Source organism: Doryrhamphus excisus, chromosome 6 (genome assembly GCF_030265055.1).
Source record: "Doryrhamphus excisus isolate RoL2022-K1 chromosome 6, RoL_Dexc_1.0, whole genome shotgun sequence".
In the NCBI taxonomy this organism is placed as follows: domain Eukaryota; kingdom Metazoa; phylum Chordata; class Actinopteri; order Syngnathiformes; family Syngnathidae; genus Doryrhamphus; species Doryrhamphus excisus.
In genome coordinates this window covers 5,974,499-5,992,523 of record NC_080471.1, presented here as the reverse complement: position 1 = coordinate 5,992,523, position 18,025 = coordinate 5,974,499, and the positions used below count along the sequence as shown (strand labels likewise).

Genomic DNA, 18,025 nt, shown 5'->3' with positions numbered 1-18,025 from the left:
CTCAAATAACTCAAAGTATTACTCATTTCCCTTCATGTTAACCTGTCAGAGAGAACTGGATAGCATCCTGTCTGCTCATTCAGTCACCAGTCAGAACTCAGTCAGGATGCATTCATGGTCTCACACAAAGTTGGATTTTTGTAAACTCATAACAAAGACGTGCATTTTCACCACACAAGTGCTAAAAAATATTCAAGCATTGCAAAGGGAGCCGCAACAAAGAGACTGGAGAGCCACATTTGGCTCTGGAGCCGCGGGTTGCTGACCCCTGACTTAGACCCTTCAGTAGTAATAATCTAATAATAATAATAATAATTTAAGTGTAATAAAATTATATTTAAAATTATATATATATATATATATATATATATATATATATATATATATATATATATATATATATTATAGTAATCATATAATTTAAGTATAATAAAATTGCATTTTAAAATGTATATAATAAATAAATCTAATTTTATATTACATAACTGGTCAAATATTTCACTTTAATTCTCAACACTTTTATCTCACCAGTTCTTTTTACATTTTGAAGCTGTACTTAGACCCTTCAGTAGTAATAATCTAATAATAATAATAATTTAAGTGTAATAAATTATATTTAAAATTATTATATATATATATATTATAGTAATCATATAATAGTTTAAGTATAATAAAATTGCATTTTAAAATGTATATAATAAATAAATCTAATTTTATATTACATAACTGGTCAAAAATAAGACCAGTTAAAAAATTGCAAGAATTTAGTTTGCACTACTGGATTATTATTATTATTTTTAATTTTATAATTTGATGATTGATGAATAATATTACTATTTTTAATTTTTATAATTTATAATATATTGATTTTTTTATTTTTATGTGTATATATATTTATGTATATAAATTATACAATTATTATAATACAGTAGTGCAAACTAAATTCTTGCAATTTTGTAATTGGTCTTGCATTTTTCTCCAGTTATGAAATATAAAATGAATATGATTTTAATTTTGTCTAATACGAGTTACTTAAAAGAGACCCCTAATGATCATTTTTCATCCCATTGTATTGTGTTGTGGACTCCCATAGAGCAGCTCCACACAATAACCAGCACAGCTTTCTAGATCTTCCAGAATCTGCACCTATTCAGCTGTATTTCTTTGGATTTTGTGTCTGTTTTAATGTATTCCACCTACATTCCGCCTCCGGGCACGCCCACTCGACTGTGGTCGTCACACCGCCAGTGCATAGAAAGCATTCCGGTTTGTGTCGCTAAGTTTAAAGGAGTTGATAAACGGCTATTCCGCTCACTGCTGAGTGCATATTTTTATACATTTCATTTTTCCCATTGGGAGAGGGAGGAGCGTCGAAAGTCACTTTACATAACTATGCTTAAAAATAAATGTTATATTGCAACATTAGACTTTTGGAAAGGTGTATTTAAAAAAAAATGTAGGGTTTCTTATAGCACGTAAGGGAAAAAAACTGACTTGAAATGTTGGTGTCCTATAAAAAGGTTAAATTGCCACATTGGCGTGTGTGACTGTTAAACAGCAAAGAAGCTTAAAACGCCAAGCAGGTGTTGCAGGCCACATGTCAAAGAACAACTAATAAGCACCTTTTTTGACACACTCATCTGTAAACTACACCCCCCCCCCCCCCCCCCTTCTTTTTTTTTTTGGCTGGGATGTTGTTAGTCGGCATCATTTTGGCTCCCAGTTGCACTTTTCCCAGCAGGGCCTCTCTGCTTTAATGACCTTGTTTCCATCCAAACGTCTTTTTACTGAAGGCTGGCAGATTTTTTTGTTTTAATTGTCGCCAAAGGGCAACCGTATTAAAGTGTATGTATGGAAAAAAAAGGGGGTGGTTGGGGGTGGGCTATAGGATTTTGATTCCTAAATGAAGGAGGGATCCTATTGGATGACAGGTTGAGGGTTTAGAGTGACCCGCACTGAGACGTACGTCTATTTAACCCGCCTGGTCCAGTGAGAGCTGTGAGGACGTCTTCATGAAAGTAGGTGAGCCATTTGTTACTTTTGTACATTTTCTCTACTGTTTCTAATAATACATGTTTGTATACTAAAATACTTTTTTTTTTTATGTAGATAAATTTGTCTTTTGAAAGAAATGCACCAAAGTGGATGTTTACATCAACTGACATTAATAAATGTAATTTCTTATGGATTTTTCTGCAATAATTATTATATAAATAGCATTTATTTATTTTTAATTTATGTATTTGATTATTAGTTATATAAATATTTTGCACATTTACATATGTTTTTCCCTCACGTTTCACAATTTTTCAGTACAAAAAATTTGAATTTTTTAAAAATGTTTATAAACTGGGTGGAGTAATCAACAAATCAAAATCAGAATTAAAATAGATTATTATGAAGGAAATATTGTTATATTTCATTACCCTCATGTTTCACAATTTTTCAGTACATTTCTAATTTTAAAAAAAATGAATTTTAAAAATGTGTATAAACTGGCTGGAGTAATCAAATCAAAATAATCAGAATTAAAATAGATTATGATGAAGTAAATAGTGTTATATTTCATTACCCTCATGTTTCACAATTTTCAGTACATTTCAAATTTTTTTTTAAAGTTATTTTTTTTGAAAATGTTTATAAACAGGCTGGAGCAATCAACAAATCAAAATAATCAGAATTAAAATAGATTATGATGAAGTAAATAGTGTCATATTTCATTACCCTCATGTTTCACAATTTTTCAGTACATTTCTAATTTTAAAAAAGTTTGATTTTTTTGAAAATGTTTATAAACTGGCTGGAGTAATCAATTCAAAATAATCAGAATTAAAATATATTATTATGAAGTAAATAGTATATTTCATTTTCCTTATGATTGACAATTTTTCAGTACATTTCAAATTTTTTTTAAAAGTTTGAATTTTTGAAAATGTTTATAAGCTGGCTGGAGTAATCAACAAATCTTTCTTTCTTTCTAAATTTATTCCAGACAAGCACATTATGTTACATTATTGTTTCTCACATATACACTTACAATACAATACACTTACAATATCTACACATATATACATATATATACATATATATACATATATACATACATGCACACACACAACACCTCATTACTACACATGTCTGAAAAGGAGCAGGAAGAAGCAAAGCTGATTAAATCCTACCCCTTCTCCACGCCATAGCAGTTACCAATTCAATTAGTGATTTTTTGTGACATATCATCACAGAATCTTACATAAGACAAAACAACAAAAGAGTGGGAACATCAAATCAAAACAATCAGAATTAAAATAATTATGATGAAGTAAATAGTGTTATATTTCATTACAATAATGAAGTTTTATGGTTGTTTTTTTGCATTATTTTGTTATTTTTTCATTCTGTATGTAAATATTTGAATGTGTTGCATTCAGGAGTCCAGATGATTTCCACGTTGTGTTTGCTGAGCTGCCTCACATGGCTTCCAGGTCAGCTGTGAAAGCAAGCCTCCATTAAAGCGTCCCAATGCTCGGCGTGTACATTTCAACAATATTATGTTTGCTCCTGCAGGCCTGCTGGAGGCCAAATCCTTGCTGAGCGCCATCAAGCAGGAAGGTACACTGCTCTTTATCATCATCATATACTGACGCCGTATATACGTAGCTATGATCTTCCCTCCATCTTGGTCCAGGGATGGTTCCTGTCGGTGATGTCGGCATCGGTTCAGAGAGGGCCAACGACTTCCTGACTCACTCCAGGCCCAAGAGGAACGTGGATTCTCGATGGTACCGAGGGAACCCGGACTTCCAGGCTTACTATCGCTACTACAGCAGTATTGGACACACGGAAGGAGTATGACACACACACACACACACAGTTGTTGTCATATTGGTGCCTGCCTAATGTGGTGTTGCGTGTCAGCTGTATGAGATCGACAAGCTGAGGATGTTGTACCAGCAGATGAGGTACCTGGAGAACACCTACGGCCCCAACGCCTCCTACTTCCAGAGCAAACTGGGGGTCCCGCAGATCATGTGCGACCCGAGCACCGACAAAAAGTGCAAAGTGGTCGCCCCGCCTCCCCCCATGAAGGGTGTCCCCAAAGCCACGGATCCGCCCGCCACCCTGCCCCCGCCTCTCCCTCGCGCCCCCGCCATCTCCCAGGCTGATGTTCTGTACCTGTGCAACAACAAGGACCCCCTGTGCAAGCCCCACATAGTTTACCTACCCGCCGGCGCCGTGCCAGTTCTCTGCGACCCCCGCTACCACCCCCACTGCACTCCTCAGAAGGCCCCACCTGCCCCGGCCGCAGCACCCCAGCCGCCGCCGCCGCCTCCACCAAAAAAGTCAGCCCCTCCTCCGCCGATCCTGGTTAAGAAGTCTCCTCCGCCGGCCCTCATTCGTTCCTTCAAGGGCATGGAGTACGACTGTGACCCCTACTGGGACCCCGACTGCCTCATTGACCACCCACCCAGACCCATGAAGGGGAAGGTCGTGGGACCCCCACCACCACCACCACCCCCTCCTGTGGAGGAGGAAGAGGAGGAGGAGGAACCTGTGGAGGAACCAGCGCCCCCTCCTCCTCCCATGCAGAAAAAAGTCATCCCCTTCCCGTACTACCACCCCCCGATGCCTTACGACCCCCGGGATGACCTGTACGACCCGACCCGCTTCCAGTACCCTCAACCAGAAGCACCTGCTGACGAACCCGTGGATGAGACCCAATAGGACCATGTTTGAAATCAGCGGGACTCTAATTGATTGAACACGTAGCACATAGATGCCATTGAACGCATCCGGATGTGAAGCAGCAGTAACGTAACCCAGGGGTGGGCAACCTATGGTACGCGGCCAAATATGACACCTGAGAGCCTTTTTTTACGGCCCGCCATGCAGTTCTTTGGAAAAGCATCATAAGTAACCACATTTTTTTTTTTTTGGGGGTAAAGGTAGTACGGCCCACCACAAGTTAAGCATGAAACAATGTTGAACGAGAAAAATAAAATGGTGGACAAAATCTAAACGTATGACTTCTGGTTGTTTGGCTACTCCCTCGCCACATAAAAACCCAGCTGGTCATTAAACGGAGTCGTGCTACACGTTGAATGCTGACTCGTCCCCGCATGCCTTGTTAAACAGCAGGAAGCCAACTTCAAACAAACTAAAAACGATGCTGATGCTGCGTTACCTTCACACGCTTGTTTAAAAAGCGCACCGCTGACATGTTAATAAATGCTGCAGGCAGAGAAGGAAACACTATGGAGAGTCTTATGGAAAAAACAATAACAGTAAACATTTTAATACATACATAATGATCAAATTAGAATTCAACAAAAAGGGGTAAAATGTTCATTTCCAGTGGTGAGAGCCATGGTTTGTTTACCGGTGTGGCAAAGTGCTTTGGGCTACACTTGTCGTTGTCTTGATAACAAAAATAAACAAAAAAAAAAGCCTTCAGATTCAGAAAAAGAGTCCTCGCATCCTGCGGCCGATGCCCTGTCGGTCGTAGAGGACGTTGAACTTGTTGATGAACTGGTTCATGCTGTTGCAGGATTTGGTGATGGTGCCCAAGTAGGCCATGAGGCCCACGTCGTTGCATTGCTTCGGGGGGGGGGAACACAAGGGGGCGACGTCACAACATAGAAGCTTGAATGGATTTTTTTTTTAGGTGGGTTGATAACAGAGGACTTACATCATAGAAGTCAGTTTTAAACTTGATGGTGCTGAGGACCGGCAGTCTGTGGCACAGGGCGTTAGCTTCTCGCAGGATCTCGTGGTTAAAGGGAACCTCTCCTGTCGGACCAAGAAAAGGCCAGAAACCAAACTCAATACACGTGTACTCCAAATGATGCAACACCCCTCCTTGTTAATTACATTCATTTACAAACTTCCAATAATGGCCATTCATCATACTAGTCGTTTTGAGCAATTCAATTCCTTGTAATTACTTGTTTTATTGCAAATAGGTTATTAACTTTACAAATAAATTATTTGCAGTGGAGGGGACTGCCAATAATTACATCAAAATCAAGAAATAAAGATGTATTTTTTTATTAATACTATTTAGAATTTACTTTAATTTACTTAAATTAATAATGTTTTTTGCTAAAAATCCTGGCAATTTTACCATAAACCAAAATATATATAATTTGAATTGGGAGGCATCAAATAACAAATACAATAAATAATAACAATAAAAGATTTATTTAAAAAAAAATGCATTTTTTTTAAATGCTGACAATTATTTTACTATAAAATAAACCAAAATATATATATGTATGTGTGTATATATATATTTCTGGGGGGGGTTAATCAACAAATAATTTGAAATGGGAGGTGTCAAATAATTACATCCTAAATAAAATATTTAATAATAAATATATTATGGATTCCATTTTTTACAATTGTCTTACCATAATATGAACCAAAAATATGTTTTTAGTTGTTATTTCATTACAAGTAAAAGTAATATTTATTAAAAATATATTTCTTAAGTCACAAAATGTGGGGGAATTTTATGTGTGCGTTGCTTTTATGTACAGTGTCCTTGGGTTCCTTGAAAACGTTAATATTATTATTTTCATTCAATAGTGACAATACAAGAAAAACAGCACCATCTAGTGGATCGATGCTAAGGCACAGGTTCAAAGTCAAGTTTCTTGAAAATCAAATGACAGCTAAATGCTTCCTATTGACTTAAGATAAGAGATATTGTTATTATTAGAGAAGACTAAGTCGTACATGCGACATCAAAAGAACTCGTAATGCAGCGTGAGGCTCCTCAACTTAACGATGTGCTGAAAGGAAGTATAACCATTTTCCATCAGGCTCATTAACGGCGTCTCACCTGCTTCCACCGCTTTAACATACTCCAGGATGATCTTCACACGACTGTGCAGCATCTTGATGGCGCTGTGCTGGGCTATCAGGTGCTCAGCGACTGCGGCGACAACACGAGATATCACAACCTTATTGTGTTGACTGTTTGTTGTCCCAAACTTACCTGTGGAGTTCTCGCCCGTGCCGGTGGCCGTCATGCGGGCCACGTGGTCCACGCCTATCCTCTCGGCCTCCTCAGTAGCGAGGGTGTAGTTCAGCTCGGCAAACAGCATGGTGGCCTGCGTTAGTGAGGACGACGTTGAAAGAACGCGTTGCTAAGGTAAGGGTCATACTTGAAAGGGAGGAAGGTTACCTCGCCGCTGATGATGTCAATGACGGACTCATAAACACTAACGGGAAGCTGGGGAAGAAAATAGCGCTTAATTTGTTTTTACATATGTTTGACAGTTTGAGACAGGAACAGATCATTTCTATTCTTTCCAAACTCACATCAGTGTGTTTGGTCATCGGGTTGAGCTTGAGGAAGAGCGGGCTCTCGATGATCTCACACACCTGACAGGAGAAGCCATGACAATCAGGGTTGTTGTATTTAATCTGATAGCAATACGAGGATTATTGCTCACCTGCTTGTGAATGTGGATGTCAGACTGGTCCGGGGGGCCGCCAGTGGTGTACCATCCCAAGAACTCCATGTCTTTGAACACCTGTTTGACTGTGAAGGCACGCACACACACATAATTAACACTACGTAACGAACACAGATGGCATTTCTTCATGAAAGCTCACATTGCTCCTCCTTGGTGTAGTAGTACTCCTTGTCAATGTGCACTTTGTCGTCGATGGTGTGCGAGAGCAGCTCAAAGGAGTTCATTACCTCGATGTTTCGGCCTTCCTGCTTCCCGATGAGCGCACCGATCACTGGAATGTGAGAGGGAACCAGAGATGACACACCAGTCCGGCTTGACAGGCACACAAACTACACAAAGCTAAATAAGCTGACCTTGCATCGGTCGTCCTTCTTGTGAGCGGATCCGTATCCAGTGGTCCGATATGTTGAGGATGACAAGAGGATGCAAAGCCACAGAGACACTGCCGGTCATCCCTGAGGCCATCACACTGGGGCTCGCTGCAGACACACAACAGAAGAAACACACAAGTTCATTTCTCGGCAATTAACAACACTACAGACTACATAAGATAGACATATTTAAAAACATAGGCAACAATATGATAGCTTAATGGGATATGGGGGTGGTAATAACTCTACAATATTATATATTGTCTCATTTATTAGCATTATGCAGTGACACAGATTGAGTTAAATAAACAAAGAAGAGAATATTGCCTCAAACTAGTTCATTTGTTGACATCTTTGCAACAACCTAAGCCCGTGTCAGCCAACGAGCAGCCTGGGAACTTATACCGCAAATTCTTCGCCCTAAACGGACGGAATTATATTTAAACATAGCATAAGTGTGGAGTTGTGTTGCTATGATGAGAATAATTTGAATATATGCTCAAATAAAATACTCGCCTGCCCCGTCTACTTCCATTCCACCGCCGTTGCTGGTCGCCATCTTGTCCGGAGAGCCGCGCATGCGCTGTGGATTTGTGAAGTACACATTTAGCTGCCGTGACTGTTTACATGTTTTAATGTATCAAAATATATTCATATACAATTGGGAGGTTTTTTTAATAATATGAAGCCATTCTATAAATTCTTAGTATTATTATTATAGTTTTAATTTCGTTTACGTGACACAGAATCATGTCGTCAAGCAGCTGTTTCCGGCGGAGTGTTGATGAAGGCGCACCCCGGTGGTGCTTCAGCGTTTTTGTCCGTCCAACACACACACACACAAAGTGTCAAGAGTTTAGTTCACATAATGGATGAATTTACACCTTGTAACCTCAACTATCTGCCAGAAAACATCCTACTTGACGTGCTGTCATATTTGAGCGTTCGTGAGCTGGTCCGAGCTGGAAGGTAAGATAATAATAAAGCTTCCCCGCATTGATCTTGATGACAATAACCACTCCATGATTGATGATTGAAGTGTTGTATTAAATGGCGTCCTTTCAGGGTGTGTAAGAGATGGAGACGCCTTGTGAGGGATCAAAGACTGTGGAGACTTGTGGACCTGACTGCGTGGAAAGGGGTAAGAAGAAGTGAACCTTTTATGTGACACTATCTTCACTTCTGGGTCTTATATTTGCCTCTAAAAATGTATCTTGCGTTTTATGTTTTGGTTTTAGTAGTGCAATTGTTTTGTGAACCCTAACTTGGACCTGTTGACATTGTGTTCCTGATGACATAAAATGTCTGTCTCTGGACTCTAACATTCCCATTGTCATGAAGTCTCTCTCTCCACTCTTTTCTCCATAAGATGACATCCCGTATTCTTTGGGCCTTGCTCCGACAGTATCTAGGTTGTGGCCTTCGGTGCTTACGCTTGCGTGGTTTGCTCCTCTCCGTCCGAGGAGGCACCTTCCTCTCAGAGGCTTGGCTCAAAGTTTTGTCCACCAAGTGTCCTCGCCTGAGTAGGCTCTACCTTCTGCATGCCGACTTGAGAAGCCTCCCCAGTTGCCAACTCCTGCCTCCATCCTTGAAAGTGTTGGAACTGCGAGGCTGTGAGCTGCCTCAGAGCTTCTTCAACCAGGACCTTCCCACTTCGTCTCAAGAGGATGCTGAAGCCACCTCCAGTGCTAAACAGAAAGGAAGTCATGGATGTAGGCCTCCGTCAGGGATTTCTATTGAATGTTTAATCCTTAATAATGTCCCTTCTTTTAAAGACCAGCATCTGCAGAGTCTGACGTCGTGGCAGAGGCTCAGCCGTTTGGAGTTGTGTGACACATTTCGAGTAACCGCTAGCGGGCTCAGGACCTGTGCTGCAAAGGACGGGGCATGCGGTGTGGAAGGGCTATTTCGTCTTAAGTTTCTAGAAATAAGCATCACTACACGTCAGGGCTACCAGCTGCAAATGGCTTCCCTAGGGTTAGGGGCAGGATGGCTGGGACTCGAGGAGCTGAGCCTTGGCGGCAAGGAAGTCGGACCCGGGTTGCTCTGCGCCAGCCGCCTGAAGGACCTGAAGCGCCTCTATCTAAAGGCCTGCACCCTCAGCGAAATGCAGATTGTACGGAGCTGTAGAATGCTTCGCGGCCTTGCCGGGCTCCATAGACTGGAGTTTTTAGATGTGGTCTTCCAGCCGCGGATGTGTCCCCCGGAGGGAGGAGGTGGCGGCGATGAGGAGCAGGAAGGCGAGGAGGAACCCGCAGGTGGAGATAATGTCAACAATGAGAGCAAACCAGATGAACTGATTCCGAATCTGCGTCGCTCCCTGGCTATCCTGCTGCCGTGCTGCACACTTGCTTTCAGCAATTGTTCTGTTCAGAGCAATGCAGAATAAGCAAATGCATCATTTTTAAAGAACAACTCCTTTGTTATAGCATTCAAACACCATACCAAGTGTTTACACTCCAGTCGAAGCACATGTTGATTTGACCTTCCAGTATTCATGTGGAAAACATAGGTGACCACATAAATAGAAACACTTAGGAATTGGACCAAGTGCGGTTTCTTGACTGGACTTCTGCTGATCCACATGTTGAGGGATCTTTCAAGACTGAGCTTTTTTGGCCTGAAGGAACAACTTGACATATTTTAAATGTCTATGATTCTTTTAAATTACTTCTGCTAAATTACTTTATTCTTCTAAATCATTTCTCTTTCTTTTAAGTAATGCAAGAAATGTTCATAATGAATAAGATCCTGTCTATAATAAATAATTTTTTAATACATACGGCTTCACATCACAGTGCAGAATTCACAAGTGTTATGTCTGATGTCCATTTAAATAAAATGGTGGTGGTATTTTGTGGAAAAAACTAGTAAAACAATAAATAAATGAGACATAAAAGACAAAAAGGTTTGGGATATTTTGATCTACAAAGGACTGATCCGGTGATGACTAACACATTTGAATACACGATACCAATTGCCTTAACGTTATTGTAATCCTATTTTTTTCTTACTTTTATTTATACTTTAGTCGTCGCATGGGTCAAGTAAAGAGAAACAAAGAGGTTTGCGTGAAATCCAAAGTGTATTCTAAACATTAAAGAGGCGGGTCATTCTCTATTTCAGCCAATCGTGCAATTTTGTCCCTGTCCTGTTTCCGGGCCGTATTGTCCAATGAGAGCGCTCAGAGATCGGCTGCCCAATCAGCTTCGTCTTTTGTGACAGTTTGAAAACGTTGGCGGCCGTGCAAATTAAGTGTACGACTGAGGAGTTTTTGCCACGCTTTTGAAGTCATTACCCACTGATTTTTTTTCCCCACGAACATGCAGGTAAATGTTCTTGCGTTATTGAAGTTGTTGTAGTAAGAAATTGGCCGGCCAGAGTTGACTGTCATGCGCAGTCACTTCAGTTTGGGTGACTTTTAGCGAGCTAGCCGACCGAGGTTTAGCATATATTTTGAACTAACGCTTTATATTTGTTTTTATGGTGTTAGAACATTGCGCCAAATAGGTATGTGATTGTACACCGCACTAGATGACATTAAGAGCTTTAATTTTAAACCCAAAAAGTTATAGCTATTTTTTAACATGGTTCGCGGCCTTGTCGTCGCTGTTTAGCATTGTTCGTAAGAATAGCTATATGAACACCATGAACGTCTTAAATATCGTCCCAGTCTGTGGTTTTAAAGGCCTGTATGCATTTATGGCACAAACATGATGACATGACATGTTTGGTTTTAATTTGTATTCAACAATTATTGAAGAACGTAATTTGCTAAACTTCATACTTGCATTTTTTTCCTTCACAGAATAAAGAGAATTGTGAGCCTCGGACTTTCCAGCGGCCGGTAAGATATAGGGATGTTCTTTTTTTAAACTGATATCTGATTATAAGCGTGTAGTTATTTGTTGGTAGCTTTTGTGTTTATATTATTAGAGCTTTACCATTGCAGATTGACATCAATAATGAATGTTGTGGTCGTAGTAGTTTATCCAGTCATCATGCATAACATGTATTGCAACAAGTAAAATTAGAGTCATAATATCAGGCTATGTATTTAAAAAGAAAATACAGTGTATTTCCTTATGTTATTCTCTCAGCAAGTCTTGAGATGGCCTATTTTTGGACAGGAAAAATCACAAATGGGCAGATTTCCCTATTAAAACATTTTATTAATGTTGGTGTGAGGTTTTTTTCATGATTGTCACATTCATGTTTCAGGTCATCGAACAAATGGACATACAGTATTAGTAGGGACAACACTACTGAACATGAAAATGCAGTTTTTAAATTATATTTTTTATTATCAAGGGAGAACAAAATTCCAACCTACATGGCCCTGTGTGGAAAAGCGATTGCCTGCTCCCACTCCAGCCCCGTTAAAACATAAATGTGGTTTATCAAAACTGAGTTCAACTTCCGTAGCCCCACCCAGGCCTGATGATTACAGCTACACCGGTTCTCAATCAAGAAATCACTTATAGGACCTGCCTGGCAAAGTGAAGTAGACCTAAAGATGCCGAGAACTAAATAAATTCAGGAATAAGTGAGGAAAAAAGTAACTCGGATGCAGTTTACCAGTCTGGAAAAGGTTATAAAGCCGTTTCTAAAGATTTGGGACTGCAGCAAACCACAGTGAGAGTCATTATCCACAAATGGAGAAAACATAGAACAGTGGTGAACCTTCCCAGGAACGGCCGGCCAACCAAAATCACCCCAAGAACGCAACAACAACTCATCCCAGAGGTCACAAAAGACCCCACAACAACATCCAAAGAACTGCAGGCCTCACTTGCCGCAGTTAAGATCAGTGTTCATGACTCCACCATAAGAAATACACTGCGCAAAAACGGCCTGCGTGGCAGAGTTCCAAGACCAAAACCACTGCTGAAGAAAACGAACAAGGCTCGTTCCAGAAAACATCTTGATGATCCCTCAAGACCTTTGGGGAAATACTCTGTGGTCTGACGAGACAAACCTTTTTGCAAGGTGTGTCTCATAACATCTGGCATAAAAGTAACACTGGATTAAAAAAAAGTAAATGATACAAACAGTAAAATATAGTGGTGGTAGTGTGATGGTCTGGGGCTGGTTTTGCTGCTTCCGGACCAGGAAGACTTGCTATGATAAATGGAACCATGAATTCTGCGGTCCACCAAAAAACCCTAAAGGAGAATGTGCGGCCATATGTTAGTGACATCAAGCTGAATCCAAATTGGGTTCTGCAGCAGGACAATGATCCAATAAACAACAGCAAGTCCACCTCTGAATGACTTAAGGAAAACCAAAATGAAGACTTTGGAGTGACCTGGTCAAAGTCCTGACCTGAATCCCTTGGAGGCTTTTCCAGCATCTCAAATGTGGCTGAATGACAACAATTTTGCAAAGAATTTCAGCGCTGTAAGAGACTTGTTGCATGTCAGCAGTCCAACCAGTTTTAGGTTTAAGTGGGCAGTCACTTTTAATCACATGGGGTGTTTTTTATCCCTTAATAAGAAAACGTTACATTTTTACATTTTGTGTTCAGTTGTGTTGTCATTGACTAATATTTAGATTTGTTTGATCTAAAACACTTGAGTGTGACAAAATAAGTCATTAAAGGGACAAACAGGTTTTCACATCACTGTATACAGTATAAGAAATCACAAATTGAATACTGTGTAGTATTGTCTTTTTAAATGTTTTTCCATTTCTAAAGATGTCTGATGTTCATTAGTCTTGATTGGAATCATTCATTTGTTGCTATTTTGTTATTATTAGTTTGCCACCCCAAGTATGGCGGTGGGCCCACAACGTGTTCTAATGAAGCCGCGGCCAGACACTACTGACAAAAATGTCAGCACAGGTAATGTGAGCCTCTATGTGTACAGGTATATAGTAGCAGACATGGAATTTATAACTCTTTACTTTTTTTTTAGGACCAGGAAGAGAATGTGTCACTTCGTCTTCTGGTCCATGTGCAAAGTAAGTATAGTCACGTCCGTCTTGGGTTGACCTCCTGTGTTCCCAACCTCTTGAATAATCACTTTGTGGACAGGAAGATCACCATCGATGACTTTGACATCGGTCGACCCCTCGGGAAAGGCAAGTTTGGCAACGTGTACCTCGCCAGGGTGAAGAAGATGCATGCCATCGTGGCTCTGAAGGTGCTCTTCAAGTCAGAGATGGAGAAAGAGGGTGTGGAGCACCAGCTGAGGAGGGAGATCGAGATCCAGGCCCGTCTCAAGTAAATGCTCGCACACTTTTTGCCATGCAGGAAAACAATAGAAATAGAAATCAACCGTCACTATCGGAAAAACGAGCTGTACGGAAGTGTTTAAAGTCACATTTTAGCATTCTTGGCTGTAAAACGTCACCTTGATCGTGAGTGGGACAAAAGTATCAGGACACAGCCGGTCCATAACATCCTGTTTATATTCTTCTCTTCTTTTAACCCTTGTTAAGGGCACTCCCTCTTTGGTGTTCCATAAAGGTGACGGCCCTTTATAGACCCGTGACAAATTAAAGTCAATGGGGGGGGGGGAGAAAAAAAAAAATATATATAGATAGCTAGATGGACTCCCTTTATTGTCATTGCACAAAAACACAGTAGTGAAATTGCCAACGAAATGTCGTTAATATATATATATATATATATATATATATATATATATATATATATATATATATATATATATATATATATATTATGTATGTATGCGCTTTTAAAAAAATCCAATATAGATCTTTCTTTCATTCATTCATTTTCTACCGCTTATCCTCAAGAGGGTTGCGGGGGTGCTGGAGCCTATCCCAGCTGTCTTCGGGCGAGAGGCGGGGTACACCCTGGACTGGTGGCCAGCCAATCACAGGGCACATATAGGCAAACAACCATTCACACTCACATTCATACCTATGGACAATTTGGAGTGGCCAATTAACCTAGCATGTTTTTGGAATGTGGGAGGAAACCGGAGTACCCGGAGAAAACCCACGCATGCACGGGGAGAACATGAAAACTACACAGAGATGGCCGAGGGTGGGATTGAACTGGGATCTCCTAGCTGTGATGTCTACGTGCTAACCACTCGTCCAGCCTGTATATATCATTATTAATAACTTGTTAATTGCAATTTTTTTTTTTACCTCTCCTCAGGCATCCCAACATCCTTCGCTTTTACAACTACTTCCACGATCGAAAGAGGGTGTTTCTGGTGCTGGAGTATGCTCCACGTGGCGAAATGTACAAGGAGCTACAGAGGTGTGGACGATTTGACGAGAAGCGTGCCGCCACTGTAAGTAAACCATCCCACTGTGATATACCTATATACAGTATATTTCAGTGATTTTTCAATAGAATAATTGGTATACCATCAATGTTACCAGTACATGGAGGAGATATCTGACGCACTCCAGTACTGCCACGAGAGGAAGGTGATCCATCGCGACATCAAGCCAGAGAATCTACTCCTTGGCTACCGTGGAGAGCTAAAAATAGCCGACTTTGGTTGGTCCGTACATGCACCTTCTCTCAGGTAAACTGTGTGTTTTTTTTTATTTAAGGGGATTTTTAAAAGTATCATGTTAGTGTCAAAATGGGAGCTTCTTTGGAGGCGTGGGTGTCTTTGTGGACTTCTGGTGTGTTGAGGGTGAAGTGTTTGCAGAGCATTGGTATCGGAGGCAGTGGGGAGGTCCCCGATTGACGTTTTTTTTTTTTTACACCACATCTACAGCACGTCACACGTATGAGAAAAGGAGTGCTTGATTTGCTCGGGCTAACCCACCTTTAGCATAGTACTTGTAATCTCACGTTTTCTTGAATTATTTTTAATATTATCAGATTTATCGTTAGCGCGCAGACCTCACAGCTAGGAGACCAGGGTTAAATTCCACCCTCGGCCATCTCTGTGTGGCGTTTGCATGTTCTCCCCGTGCATGCGTGGGTTTTCTCCGGGTACTCCAATTTCCTCCCACATTCCAAAAACATGCTAGGTTAATTGGCCACTCCAAATTGTCCATAGGTATGAATGTGAGTGTGAATGGTTGTTTGTCTATATGGGCCCTGTGATTGGCTGGCCACCAGTTCAGGGTGTACCCCGCCTTACGCCCGAAGACAGCTGGGATAGGCTCTAGCACCCCCGCGACCCTCTTGAGGAAAAGCGGTTGAAAATGAATGAATGAATGAATGAAATGAATTATCAGATTTATTAGTGTCATATCATGATTCGTGGTATCGTGCACCGCTAGTACAGATCATTAGAAACCGTTTGTCATGCACGATCCTCTGTGCAGACGTCGTACAATGTGCGGCACGCTGGACTACCTCCCTCCCGAGATGGTCGAGGGCCACACCCACAGCGAGAAGGTGGACTTATGGTGCATCGGGGTCCTCTGCTACGAATGCCTGGTGGGGAACCCGCCCTTTGAGACGTCTAACCATGCCGAAACGTACAAAAGAATCATGAAGGTTGGTGCATACATCTCTTAAAATGATTGACAGATAATAGTAATATTTTGTGGACACAAATATGAAAGCCAAAGCTTGCCAAATGCTTATTGAAACCTAGACAAAAGTACTTATGACCTGTCTTATAAAATAGTCTTACACTGTATTTTCTCTGTACTAATATTTAATTAAACATTTCAGTGTGACAAGCTAAAAAAAAAAAAAAAGAAATAATTTTTCATACCGCTGTATATTTGAGTCAACAAAGCATTTTCTTTTTCCAGGTGGATCTGAAGTTCCCTCGGATTATCCCAGACGGAGCACGGGACCTGATCTCCAAGCTGCTCCGCCACTGCCCCAGCGATCGCCTCTCCCTGCAGAGCGTTATTGATCACCCGTGGGTGCGTTCCAACTCCCGCCGGGTCTTGCCTCCTAGCTGTCCTACCGACACCTTGTGAGCCCCCAAATCAAACCCCCTCACCCCTTCCAGGGCTGTTTTTTTTCCCTTTTTTATTCTGTCCACTTTCATTCTACTGCCATGGTTTTGTGGTGGATAGAAATTATTCTTCTTCATTTTATATTGTACAGTGTGGTGTATATTTTATCTGTCGTCAAGAGGTATTGTTTTATTGTCATTTTTTTTTCTCTGACAAATGTTTCTGATGGTGTTGACACCAAAGTACTCCTCAACACTGCCTCAAGATGCGTGGGGCTTTTAAGTAAAGCTACAATTCTAATAATAAACATCATAATGCTGTTGTAGGATGTTATTACAAAGGAGGTGGTTTTAGAGTGAAATATAGGAAAATGTATGGTAATGTACTGTAGCATCAATTTTAAAAAATGGACAGGCATTGGGTACTGCTGGGAAATAATGAAAGGGGAAAAGAACGGCAAAGAAGTGTTTGGTGATGGTTTCAGCCTTAGTCTCTTTTTATTTTATTGATAAAAGCACAGTAACCAAATTTTTCATAAAGATACACTTTTTTTAAAGCCACCTGACTGTACTATCAATGTTTCAATAATGAGACAAATCAGCCGCTTGTCAACTTTTATTTGATATTTCATATGTGGTACTGAGACAGAAATATCTAAGAAATTCATCTTAAATATTTACTGTATATGTGATCATGAGCTAATCTAAACTATGAAAATATAAATTAAGTGTGTTACAAAAAAAGTTTTTTACCATACAGCCGTATGTGTTGGATTCCGAATCCGATCCAGGAGTAGAGACTGGACAGTCCTTAGTTTCTCAAGAAAAGAGGTTACTTCAAGATGTCTCTCGATGGTAACGTCTAATGTGGCCACTAATTGTGGTGGGAAATGGCTATTGGTAACACGAGTAACATTAGGAAATTGTTACTTAACTGCTTGCTCTTCTGAATCTTCCACACAACATAACGTTGGAAAGTTTGTCGGCTAGTCCAGCTCCCGTAAGAGCCATTGCTAGCACGTAAACAGAGGAGCAGAGCTTCGCTGGCTTCCTGCCACGCCCATGTAAGGAAGTCTGCCCCTCTGTGACATCACAAACGAGCAGTATGACCACGCCTTTTGAAACAGAGTGTTTTGAGCTACCCCAAACTTCGTTTAGGGCTCACTTCCAAATGCGCAAACGGCATTATCTGAAACTTTGGCATTGTTTAACACGAGAATACAACATTCTAACTACATTTGGAAGTCCCTTTTAAGGAGACGCAGTGGTGGATGTGCCACAAGCGGGAACAAATGTTGAACAGAAACGGACA

The 18,025-nt window shown here is 40.6% G+C and overlaps 4 protein-coding genes across 5 annotated transcripts; 3 read left to right on the top strand and 1 right to left on the bottom strand.

Moving 5' to 3' along the window:
• Window positions 1-3,426: 3,426 nt before the first annotated feature.
• On the top strand, window positions 3,427-4,937 carry LOC131131197 (uncharacterized). Its single transcript, XM_058075668.1, has 4 exons — window positions 3,427-3,482; window positions 3,565-3,609; window positions 3,686-3,846; window positions 3,916-4,937. Exons 1-4 carry the CDS (start codon window positions 3,437-3,439, stop codon window positions 4,720-4,722), a joined length of 1,059 nt encoding a protein of 352 aa, XP_057931651.1. The 5' UTR covers window positions 3,427-3,436; the 3' UTR covers window positions 4,723-4,937.
• A 323-nt stretch (window positions 4,938-5,260) lies between these two features.
• Window positions 5,261-8,444, bottom strand: cops6 (COP9 signalosome subunit 6). Its single transcript, XM_058075669.1, has 10 exons — window positions 8,369-8,444; window positions 7,835-7,960; window positions 7,621-7,752; window positions 7,458-7,546; window positions 7,324-7,386; window positions 7,187-7,234; window positions 6,998-7,112; window positions 6,842-6,934; window positions 5,687-5,787; window positions 5,261-5,595 (listed from the first exon to the last, which is right to left on the bottom strand). Exons 1-10 carry the CDS (start codon window positions 8,430-8,432, stop codon window positions 5,455-5,457), a joined length of 972 nt encoding a protein of 323 aa, XP_057931652.1. The 5' UTR covers window positions 8,433-8,444; the 3' UTR covers window positions 5,261-5,454.
• A 199-nt stretch (window positions 8,445-8,643) lies between these two features.
• LOC131131211 (F-box/LRR-repeat protein fbxl-1-like) lies at window positions 8,644-10,768 on the top strand. Its single transcript, XM_058075695.1, has 3 exons — window positions 8,644-8,821; window positions 8,918-8,993; window positions 9,222-10,768. Exons 1-3 carry the CDS (start codon window positions 8,721-8,723, stop codon window positions 10,239-10,241), a joined length of 1,197 nt encoding a protein of 398 aa, XP_057931678.1. The 5' UTR covers window positions 8,644-8,720; the 3' UTR covers window positions 10,242-10,768.
• A 269-nt stretch (window positions 10,769-11,037) lies between these two features.
• aurkb (aurora kinase B) lies at window positions 11,038-17,356 on the top strand. Of its 2 annotated transcripts, none has more exons than XM_058075696.1 (9): window positions 11,038-11,181; window positions 11,661-11,699; window positions 13,613-13,697; window positions 13,771-13,816; window positions 13,890-14,078; window positions 14,988-15,126; window positions 15,218-15,366; window positions 16,124-16,298; window positions 16,562-17,345. In XM_058075696.1, exons 1-9 carry the CDS (start codon window positions 11,176-11,178, stop codon window positions 16,733-16,735), a joined length of 1,002 nt encoding a protein of 333 aa, XP_057931679.1. In that variant the 5' UTR covers window positions 11,038-11,175; the 3' UTR covers window positions 16,736-17,345. The 2 variants fall into 2 exon arrangements, with proteins under 2 accessions (XP_057931679.1, XP_057931680.1); XM_058075697.1 differs by lacking the exon at window positions 11,038-11,181 and adding an exon at window positions 11,258-11,362 and having other exon boundaries at window positions 16,562-17,356.
• Window positions 17,357-18,025: the final 669 nt, after the last annotated feature.